Source organism: Diuraphis noxia, unplaced genomic scaffold (genome assembly GCF_037042655.1).
Source record: "Diuraphis noxia isolate RWA-SAM2 unplaced genomic scaffold, SU_Dnox_SAM2 contig0004, whole genome shotgun sequence".
Lineage (NCBI taxonomy): Eukaryota > Metazoa > Arthropoda > Insecta > Hemiptera > Aphididae > Diuraphis > Diuraphis noxia.
The window spans coordinates 26,517,901-26,530,355 of NW_028301714.1; the positions used below are offsets into that span (position 1 = coordinate 26,517,901).

At 29.2% G+C, this 12,455-nt stretch overlaps 1 protein-coding gene and 1 long non-coding RNA gene across 2 annotated transcripts; one reads left to right on the top strand and one right to left on the bottom strand.

Annotated features, from left to right (window-relative positions):
* Positions 1 to 1,499: 1,499 nt before the first annotated feature.
* On the bottom strand, positions 1,500 to 9,476 carry LOC107168220 (venom protease-like). Its single transcript, XM_015517551.2, has 7 exons — positions 9,248 to 9,476; positions 6,275 to 6,349; positions 6,008 to 6,162; positions 5,808 to 5,920; positions 4,285 to 4,553; positions 3,480 to 3,646; positions 1,500 to 2,154 (listed from the first exon to the last, which is right to left on the bottom strand). Exons 1-7 carry the CDS (start codon positions 9,336 to 9,338, stop codon positions 1,975 to 1,977), a joined length of 1,050 nt encoding a protein of 349 aa, XP_015373037.2. The 5' UTR covers positions 9,339 to 9,476; the 3' UTR covers positions 1,500 to 1,974.
* Positions 9,477 to 9,785: 309 nt separating this feature from the next.
* Positions 9,786 to 12,165, top strand: LOC149055894 (uncharacterized). Its single transcript, XR_016191807.1, has 4 exons — positions 9,786 to 9,923; positions 11,303 to 11,371; positions 11,459 to 11,611; positions 11,985 to 12,165. It is a non-coding gene; the product is annotated as an uncharacterized LOC149055894 (long non-coding RNA).
* The last annotated feature ends 290 nt before the right edge of the window (positions 12,166 to 12,455 follow it).

Here is a 12,455-nt window from a genome sequence, read left to right on the forward strand (position 1 = left end):
TTATATCCAATCAACTATATTATATAACATATAATCATTTGTGAGGAAAAAAAAAGTCATTTCTACAAATAATTTTGTTCCTTTACGTTACCATAAAATAATATTAAGCAAGCGATTACAATCATGTATACCTATTCAAAAATCCTATTGAAGAAAGCATTTTAGTTTTCACCAAATTTTCCGATTTTCAGAGCAACTTTTCCATTAATTTTTCCGTTAAAACTCATTCGGAATATTATACGAATATTTAAAAAAAATAACCAAATTAATCTAACCACTCTCGATTGATACATTTACTAATGAACAGTGCTCATTTATATTATATACATAATAATATATTATATTATTATTTAAATCTAATATTAATAATTTTAAATTCAAAATAAATAATATATACCTACCATATATTTTAAAACAGTACGAAAATCCACCAAAATTAAAATCGTGATCCACTTTTGGTTCAGAACAACATATAACTTGGAAACTTATTCTAGATATAACTCCATAATTTGGAGTCTAGAGCAAACTAGTAAAGTAGCCAGAAGGATAATAATCCTACAATTTGATCAGGAAGCAGACTTCTCAATGTTTTTGTGGATTGTGATATCGTGAAATAGTCATTGTAGAGCCATCTGTCGGACAGATATCGAGTCAACCTCACACATCTTTTCGTACGCACATGTACGTGAGAAAAGTCTATAACAATACAATTTGAATTGAAATAAACTACTTACAAGTTACAACAAATTTTTCTGAACCTGAATTTACTATGCTGTATTTTTGTAAATCGACTTTATCGGAGACAACACGTCATGCTGATGACGTAGTGATGTCAACAATATTCCAACAGTGGTACAACTAACTATAGTATATATATATTTCGTTAAATGGAAGTTCGTTATATGGAAGTTTCACTGTACTAAGCAAACTGAACCCCAAGCTGTAACTGTTGAAATTTTCACACTTGTACTTGGGTCGATAAATTATCAAATAATAGAATTCTAATATATTTTATGACCACGTAAATTTAATTATGAATATGCACTTTTTTATTTAAATTAAATAAAGAAAAAAGAATCCAAGTCCAACAGATAGTTCTGAGGTCAATGAATGTGATGGTTGAGAAGTTAAAGTTTGGATAAATAAATCTTTGTGAAGAGTTAAAACTGTCAAACTGATGACTGCGATTTCCAAAGGGGACTCTATACACTCATGTCATTGTCGTCTATCACATAGTTTATATAATATGCATAATGTAGGCATATTTTTACATTTCCCAATAATATGAAATCGATAATTTTCCATGTGAGTATGGGTATTGATGTCAAATTTATCGATATTTGAGTACATTCTACACTATTTCATATTGATGTGATCATAATTGACTTTATCCATACTCCTTACCGTCGATTTTCGTCATAGTCCATGCCAAAAAGTCGTTTTTATCTTTTATAAATATATTTCTAATATATTTCCAATTTAATAATTGAAAACCAAAATGAAATATGAATATTTTTATTTATATAATTAATATAAATTATAAATATTAGTTTTTTGTCATTTATAATATTAGGAAGCTATCAAAATTTTGTGAATATACAAAGGAGTCGTGAGATGAAATCATTTGAATACCTCTGATATAGATCGTCTTGAAGAATGTTATTAAAATCATTATTTTAAAGTAAGTTATGGTCATTTTAAAATGTATAAACAACTTACAGTAGCAAAAAGATTATAACTTGCTTCTTAATAAAGAATATATCAATAAAAGCCTCCAAGGCACCCTAAAGGCCTAGGTAATAATCTTACCTTTAAATTTTATAACAGAAAACTTACTTATTTTAGAACTTACACATAGTAAATGTATTATTATGAACGACAATTAATAAATTAACCATGTTGCAACAACGTTTGTTAGACAGTGCAGGCAACACGTGTGAATGTGGCGTACAATTAATCTAAATTATGTTAATTTCAGGCAGATATTTTGGGCCAAACGATTCGTTCGATCCACGGCAAAAACTTGGACACTCTTGTGTAAACGCCTGGTGAATTCTTCTTGGCACACAGCTTACCGAACGACGTGATGCCTACTTGCGTGTACATGCACGAGTAATTGCTGTGGGGTATTTGAAGCGGACCACCAGAATCGCCCTGTGTGATGAAATAGGAGAGAAAATAATTAGATGGTTGAATAATAAAATAAACAACTCTATATAGTCTATACTAACTAGGGGGTGGCCAACTTGCGGCTCATAATCATAGTCGTATGCGGCTTATTAAAAAAAACCACTATTTACTTATCATCGATAAGATACCATAAAATTATGAAAATTATAAAATTTATTTTTAACATTTTAGCTTTTAATATCATTTATTATATTTATACATGTGGTTCGTGGACGTATTCATATTTATACCATAGACCTATAAAAAAATAGACAGATTGTAGAAAGAGAAGTACTGAACCATAGAGGCGGATTTATCTTTTTTACGGCTATAGGTACCAACAATTTGTCGCCCCTTTAAGAGGTAAACAAGTTACAATACCCCCTCCAAAATACCTACTCTAAATATTAAATGTACAGACAATAGTAGTGGGCATCCATTTTAATTTTTAGACTATTTTTTTCACCTTTAGTTATTTAGCCTACTTTGAAAAAACGTACAACGATCATTTTTATTAATTATAAACCATAAATAATAAAACAAAACTATATAACCATTGTTAAGAACATTAAGTAAACACAGTAGTTTACAATATTTTGTACGATAAAAATCTTTATTTATTTGATTCAAATTAAAAGGCATATAAAACAGACATTTAACTTTGACATCTTAATATTATCTATACTACATCTAAACTTAACTTTTAGGTGACACGGACTCTGGGTGGACTATACCAACATGTAAAATATAGTATTAACAAAAACCGTTTTCTATATACAGAGGTTTATTATATTTATAATGACTATAAATTATAATGAACCTTAATAGATAAATATACCGTATACGATCTACAAAAATATAAAATATAAAAATATGCACATTATTAATAATTTTTGGTAAATAAAAAGTAATTAATCTTCCAATATTTTTTTTTACACTTTCCATGTTTTTTAATAAAACACTACAAAATTTACCGTCCTAGACAGCTGCCTACAGTTCCTAATGGGAAATCCGCCTCTGTACTGAATTCAACATCCCGGCATTGTCAGAAGGAGATAAATCATAAAAGAAGATATCACAAGAACAAATCATGGATAATCCATTGTCATGGAAATATAGTTTTCATATAAATTCATTTGTAATCATCAGTGATAAAGGCAAACTGCAAATGTCGATTTTAAGCTTATTTATAGTTAATGCATACAGCATACTGGTTAGAGCTATATATACGATGTAGAGAAGATTTTATCCACATCGTGTCTACAGAACTACTGATGGTTGTCAAACACGAAACACAGTCTGTAACTTACCCCACATGTGTCTTTTTCACCATTCTCATAGCCCGCACACATCATGCTTTCTTCGAGTATTCCGTTCGCCAACTGAGTTGTCCCGATCGACGCATAGTTGATTTTGCACAAGTTTGCAGGAATCATGTTCAAAGTCACTTTTAACAGATCCGGACTAGCTGGACCGTCTGTAAAACGGTTTACATGTAATAACGCTTATATGACTATTCTAAAAACGTATCACGACTCAGGACCGCATTAACAATTTTAGTGACGCAGGCTACAAAACATACTACATATGTATTTTTACTATTTTTAGACATACCTATTGTTAAGTATCTATAGGTAATATGGCCGCCTACATCGTTTTGTACATTGGCAATCAAGGGGAGCTAGTGACATATTTGAGGGGGTGATCTGAATGATATATCACCCCCAGACTTGTTTTATTTCGATTTTTCATCCAATTTCAATGTGTTTTCAATTATAAATATTAAATTCATATAGGTTCACCTTACTTAACTGTAATATAGGTAAAGATCAGAGTACCCGGGGGAGACCATCTGATATGCCTATTTATTTTTTGGTTATCAACCCCCAGAAGGATATTATAAATTCGCCACTGAGCCTTTAAAATTTTTTTAAATATTTTTTAACATTTTAAATAAAATATTTATGTGATAATTTATATTGAATATTATAATTTATTACTGCAAAAAAACTTTTGTTAAATAACTCGAACAGCCCTTCTTCTCAGCCCTGCGGTCCTACTTATTAAGTACGGCCCTAGATAATAATAATTTTAAACCAACGAAAATAAACCAACTAAAGTATATCTGTCCCCAACCAGTTGCTATCATCGTATGCGAAGGACTCGACTGCAATTTTGGATCTGCGTTAAGACAAATGGGCCGTACGTACGCAGAAAACTTTACTTCCTGATCCAAATGGAATAACGCTATATCGTTGTACAATGACGGCGGTTGATAATTTGGATGCACTATGCGTTGGTCAATTTGGTAGTCCATTTGTCTGGCGTCGTCGGTTTCCGACAAATAGTTGAGTTCTCCAAGGCGTGCCCAGCGCACGAACGTTCTTTAATAATAAATTAATAAATACTACTATAAAATAACTAATATTTTCACAACAGAACAAATTCATCAAAGCAAATATTTTTGTAGCCTATTATAAGTAGGTATAACAGAAAGACCTGACAAATGAAATAACTTTTGTTCTCATAAACAATATATTTTAATTTTTTATACATGATTGATTGACTCTTATGTTAGATGTATACTTTATCATTTTTTAAATCTATTTTTCAATACTTTTAATACTAATTTTTAAATCTAATATAAATTTCCCAATTTATAAATCTGGTTTTTAGAATAAAATTGATTGTAAAAACATTTGTCATGTAGTTTAATTATTTACAGTTTTTTAAAATGTTTTAGTAACTTAAGTTTATTCGTTTTAAATTCAAAAAATAAAAATAAATGATGGGATTTATTAAAAGCTATTTATTTAAAAAAAAAGTTTTCAAACTAATGGATTACTTTAAAATAATTTGACAATTTGAAAAATCATAAAATATTACTCACTTAGCTTTGATAAATGTTTTTAAAACTAAAATTTTTCTAAAAACCAGATTTACAAAACAGCTATTTTTTAATTGCTTGAAATAAAGATCAAAATCAGATTTAAATTTTAATTAGAAACATTTAATTGGAAGAAAAGTTATTTAATTGGTCAGGTCATTCTGTTATATCACGTATATATACTACCTATTATATATGCAGATGTGTATTATATTGTAGTACCTACGCTGATTATACCAAAAGAGTAAAGAGGTGACATACAAATTTAAAATATAAAAAACTAACTAACAGAAAACAATGTAATTTATATCAACCCTATAGCTATTACTAGTGTAGTAGTGTCTAGTACAGTGGTTTTCAGCCGGTGTGCCGCGAGCGCCCTTGAAGTGTACCACGAAAAAATAAATAAATATTATATGTATATCTAAATATATACTAGGTATTATATCACATATTATATGAATTGGTGTGCCGCGAAAATTGTGTAGGAGAAGTGTGCTACGTTGTTAAAAAGGTTGAAAACCATTGGTCTAGTACTTAAAAATGTGCAGAGCAACATTTCTAATATTTCATTGAAGTTAAATGTTAAATATTTTTAGTTTAGCATAATATTTCACAACTGATACGTATATAGTTAACATACCCTTGTGAAAAACAATTTTATTTTTAAACAAAAAGATAGTCATTTTGAATTATATATAATTCGACTGAAGTGTGAATTCAATATTATATATCATAATAACATACTAACTTGTCGTCAAGTTTTTCACAGTGTGCTGCGGAAAGTATCCATCTATTGCTAATCAGTGATCCCCCGCAGGCCCATGCATTATTTTTGGGATTCTTGCTATAACCCAACAAAGCCTATAAAATTATCAAATAAATGTCAAATGCATACCTATTGCCTATTGTAATTGCTGTGTTTCATAATATTGTTATTATATACATTACCATGTGTGGAAATTCTTTTGGATCAGCCCTAGAGCCGTTAACGATTAAGGTTAAGACAGTATGACAATCTTTAACTTTAATAAAATGGTCATGACCCGCCAATAATACTGGATCCTTTATATAATTGTAAATCAACTGTGAATACTCACTGCACACTTATTCGAAATAAAAACAAATAACAATTTATTTATCCTTTTTTTTTTTGGAACAGCTTTATATGTTCTATAAATTATAGTTACAAATTTACAATATTATATTAACGCTTACTTTCAGCGGCCGAATATGCTTCCGTACCTTTGGGTTGATCATCTGATGGAAAAACAATTTTATTTGTCACATTAGCTGTAAACGGACAATAAAAAATATAGGTACAAATCCAATAAGAGTCTTATTATGTATACCTATGTATAAGTAAAATTGCCATGGCAAAACATATTTTGTTTCATGATTTTCTAGTATTATAAGTTATAAAGATTATATACGGCTGTACCTAATAGAAAAACATGTTGTCGATCGTTATGAAGAAAATAACGCAATATTTTAATCATAGACGTGATTCAAATTATTTTTAAAATGATACCATACATTAAAAAACGGTAAACTGGTAAACGGATTTGCCAGTAAATGTAAAGGTTGATTTTGGTGGAAAAGTGAATCACTGAAGAACCGAATAAGGATAGGTATTAGGTAGGTACTAGCAAATTTAAATTAAGCCCACAATTACTTTTTTTTATGTGCATCCAAACTCGACTGAATCCAAATTGGGTCCAAAACAGAAAATTGCTATATTGTGCTTTATGATATTTTACTAGTTGTATCCTTATATCCCGATTTTTTCAGGTACAGCATTATATGAGTCCTGAATTATTTTAAGTATTAGACTAGTTGGGTCCTTAATAATTTTTAGAGAGTCCTACACTAAAATTTTACAAATTATGATAAAATGAAAATATCAGTACAATATACCAAGAAAAAATATTAAACAATTAAAAATCAAAATATATAAAAACAAAAAAATCATTTTTGTTTTGGTAAAAATGTGTATGACATAAATACCTACTTGGTATTGCACCTATATTTTATTACATCATATTTGTAAAATTCTAACAATTCATATTTTTAGTACCTATCGAGAAAAAAAAATAAATCATAAAAAATATTTTTAAGCTAATCATTGATTTAAATAGACTCTGAAGTCTGTTAAAATGGGAAGGAAAATGTTAGTATTTCTAGTGTGATACTTGCCAAATATATTAGGGACCCTACTAATATGTACCAGTGTGCCTAAGGAGGTAGGAATAACAGTGCAATAATAATAAGATTAATACAATATCAATACTGATTATAATTAATATTTCATTATAATTTATCTATTATTAGGATTAATTTATAATTTCTCCGACACATTTACTTAAAAGTTAAAACTGTAAATATCTATAACCTATGGGCATATGGGCTATTTCCTATGCCCTATAACATAAAAGTGCATCATCATTGGCATTCCATTTCAGCATAATACGTTGTACAGGACTATTTTTGCTGATTATTATCCATAGCATTTTATGGTTTATAAACAAATTGTAAGTAGTAGGTTACAGGTTATATAATTGATAAGAATATTGAGTAGGTACATAAGATTATAAGAGAATATCAATAAAAAAGTTTGATAAACCCCTTCCCCCCTCAACTATTGAGTGGTGATACGATTGTGCACGTTATGATATTATTTTTACATCAAAGCGACGTTGCCAAATATATGGGTGCACAGTAAATATCCATACAAATGATAAACTATTTTTTGTTTATTTTTTGGAGAGACGGAGACGTACATTGAACCTAGTTGGTTATAATCCAAAATCAATTTTATCTATAAGCAACACGAAGAGTAGGTAAGTATATAAAAAATAAAACACCAAAAAATGTACTTAAGTACCTATTTGCCCATAGATGGCAATAGGTATTGGCGATTTAAATTTGAAACGTTAAAAGTTTAAGACACCAGAAATAATTTGAGAAAAGTGCTTTTTCTTAATGTTATGTGAGATTTTTTTTATAAAACATTTTTAGTAAAAAAAAAGTATGTCCAAAATTAAGAGGGTTATTTCAAATTGCAGTTACTATTCCTATAAGTTCTTCAACACGTGAACATAGTTTTTCAAGTATGAAATGAATTAAAAATTAGTTGAAGACAAGTACGTTTAATGGCACAACCAGTGATTGTGGGGGGAGGGGAGTGTCCCCACCCTCAAAAATAGATCCTAGTACCTAGTTGCACCACTGAGTACGTTATAGCAGTACTGGTTTAATGACTTATCTATTTTAAATGTAAAAAGGGATAATTCGAATAACATAAAAACATAATTAGTGTTGTGTTACCTATACCATAAAAACAGAGAAAATATGTTTAAAAAAATAAAATAATTATATTGTTATTACCAAAATCAATTTAAATACAGTGAAAAGCTTACTGACGGATTCCTCTTATGTTTTTTTTTTAAGATTCAACTACAAACTTTTAAAAAACTGAGCCCACTGTAAAACGGACAAGGTTCAGCAACCTAATTACTAGTATTTAGAAGCTTCACTAAAATAAGTTATTATTATATTGTGTTTGTTATATAGGTTGTAACTTGTAAATTACTATATTGTAATAATAAGACAATTAAGTAGGTATTTACTTTGTAAGTGTAGGTAATGTAAGGAGTTAATAATAAGTAATAATATTGAATTTAAAACAAAAATTTTTACTACTGATTTTGAAATTCATGTTTTGGAAGTGTGAGTCTATAGTGAGATAACTGATAAATATAGTATGTATAGCCGTAGTACAATCTTAGTACCCCCTAAAATGTAACTATAGTGTCCCATCATGGCGGATGGAACTTTAAAAAGGAATAACGCTAATAAATCGGGATATTAAAATTAAGTGCTGTTGGCAAGGTTAAGGAATAATGATGAACTGCCTGTGCTCACCAATCAGCCAAGGAGTGTCTACCTAAATATAGTTTGAGTTAACTAAATTTATAGTGAGTAGTGACATTATCATTATTTATATTGTTATTTTGCATTAAAAGTAAAACATAGAGGTAAGTTCAAGATTATAGGTAAAATTTTGTCGTAAGAACGATATCACCTTGCTGGATGATAACAAAATATGCAAATGATATGTCGATGAATTTCATCAAGATTCTTGTAAAATAATTCGCAAAATTTAATATCAAAATAAAAACATAAGCTTACCTTTATTTTGTGGTGCACAACGTCCTAAATGCACTATACTTATTACAATAAACAGCAAAAATATAAATTGTAAGCTTGTAAGATTCTTCATTTCGCACAAAACTATTAGAACTATTATGTTAGTAGGTATCTACTAAAATACAATGATAATAGTTATTTCCTGAAGAGTATCATATAATGCCAACGTTTAAGGAACACTGGCAGTAGCTAGTGTAGCACTGTTCAGTGAACATCAAGATTTGTTGTTTTGTACTAGGTAGTGACAATTATAACAAATTAACATAATCAGAAATTCTAAATTCATATTTATGTATATAATATTATTATTAGATGTAGACTATCTAATATAAAATCGCAGCTCCCACTTCCATTACACGTGACCTTCTCTGCAGTCTTATACTTTATACATATAGGTAGGTAGGTAGTTAAATATATTGTGTAGACAATTCGATTAAATGTTGAGGATTGAGTGGGAGTATAAAATCATTAAAATCCTTGCTCTTTGCTGATCATCTCTTATTATTGTTTATTATCAAAAGGACGCTACATGGTCATTTGTTGTCTCCGTCTTGCAAGTGCGTAATATAGCAAATCTACACTAAGCAGATCGCGTATAGATTTGTAATTCGTTGGTTTAAAATTAGAGTGCATAGATAATATACAACAAGACTTTATGGTAAGAAACTAAGAACTAAATCTATATGTTTGTATAATAGGTTTTTTACCATAATATTTATATTTATGCTATAATGGTATAATAATACGATTAATACCCACGACGATGAGAGAGGAAAATATGCTCAGGGTCTTTGAGAACTTACTTATAGGTACGCACAAAAATAAATATGTTCCAGTTGTAATAAAAAAAAAATGTTTAAATAATGTTTTATTTAGTGAACTAAGGCAGTGTTTATTATAAGAGAAATTTATACATTTAGTATCTCTATTTTTATTTTACAGTGTTTGTTAAATTAAGAAATTAATTAAATCACATATACCTATGTACTAGCTGTTACTCCCAACAGCACCACAAACTTAGCTTAAAGGTGTAGGTAATTTTTATTATTTCTTTAAATATTTTGTTTTTATTGTGTTTTTCAAATAATAAAACATTTATAAATTCGATTCCGGTCGGGTGGTGCTGCTGATATTAACCAATATGTTGGTATTGGTATCAATACCACCAATATGTATTTAGTAGGTATTCGCCAAGATATATTATCTCCCTATGAAGCCCCCCACGGGTCACATAAAGCATTTTAGCACTCCCTAGTTTAAGACGCCTATATGGCTGACACGTTAAGTGAAGTTCATTAGTGCGAATGGTATCAGAAGTGTTATCTACCGTAATAAATTCAAACTTTTCAAAAAGGGCACAATAAAATCAGCTACTCGTTATTACCCCTCTGAATAATAACTCTGTCAAAATCAATTAAAAAAAAAAAAAATGAAGAGGAAGCCGTTCTTTTGCTGTGTAGTTGGTCATGGATTAAATGTTTAATATTTGTAAATTTAAAAACCAAATCTTCGCTCAAAGTTTTTTCCCAATGGTCGTCATTTTCCAATAAACCTCTATCCTATGAGTTGAGAACTCAAGACTACCATATTATGTGATGAAACAATATTCTAAAATGGAAACATTCCGATTTCCTTCTGAGAAGAATCACTTTATGACTTACCTACTGTTCATGGCACATATTTTTAATTGTGCACAATTGAACGCAGTTTTTAAATCGTTGGATTGGGCTTCTCTATTTAATTTTTCCCAATTCGAGCACTAGGTCCTTTGTACTCATCAATTTATATAGAACACTATATAATCTCATTAATGTTGTGCGAGTATTGTGCTGGTTACATGGGGTAGACCAGCGTTGATAATTATTTTAAAATTGTCTGATGAGTTCTGATAATATGTTCTAAGCTGAATTTTAAATCTCTAATGTATAGGTTCTATATACCTGTAGGTTATAATAATTTATTTAATGCAGTTCGCAATTTTTTTTTTTTAATAAGAGAAATATTTTATCGCAATTATATAATTATCCTCCATTGTAGACGAAGACAATTTACAAAATTGTGGCGGGTTTTGGTCTGATGGCAGTAGCGAAGGTTGCTAATGCGATGGTAAATCTGCTACATAATCTAAAATGTAATTTTTTTTAGAAAATATGCAGATTATAGATAATTGCCTGGATTTTTTATCGGTTGTAGTGACTTCTGAATATCGAGAATTCTCCCAGTAGCCAGAATACATTGGAAATTTGATTCAAACGCCGTCCGACGGTTGCAGCCTCTGTAGCCTGTGCTGCACCTGACATTTCAATGACAACCATCACCACTTATTTTTTTATCGGTTGTCAATAGGTACACTATACAATAATTTTTAACTTAAAATTATAACAATTATTTGTTTACATAAACTATTTGTGATAACTAAAATAAATAAAATGTCACGTCATATTATATATTATATATATTTTTATTTTTAATAAAAAAAATATATTTCAAATAATTTCACAAAACCCTAGATAAACCTAACCTGATTAGGAACCTCTGGTATAAACTATAATGTATTAATGTATAATAAGTAGCAAGTAAATTAAATGTGCTACACTTGAAATAAAATCCTGGGACCACCTATGACTGATCACTCGATTTTTGCGTAAAACATGTCAAATTCACTATTCCAATTTTGATTGCGCTTTGCTGAGCATAAAATCAATATTTTGAATTTTAGATCGTTACTGAAAAGCCGAAATTCGATTATGCACTCTCGGTATGGATGGTGTCCAAATTTATTTGTCACTACAACGCAAACAGGTATAAACGTTCAAAGATAGTTTCTATATTATGAATTTATGATACGTATTCTGTCAGACATATAAGACGATTTATACTTACCAATTTCGGTAAAATGATATTGGGCCATCAATTATGGTTTATGTTATTTCTACAAATACATATCTGTATTTATTTATTGTATCAACAGCCGTTAGCAACATTATATACCAATGTTTAAATTACTTTGCTACTCAGGGATAGACGGATAGTGTTTCTTAATTTCAGTCAAATAATTTTTAGAATTTCAGTAGTTATAGACATACCATTTTTCTATTTATAATGTTATTTAATTCTTACAGAATAGATTATATACCTCGATACATGTATGATGCAAATATACTTTATAGTTTATATAGCCTTCAATTTT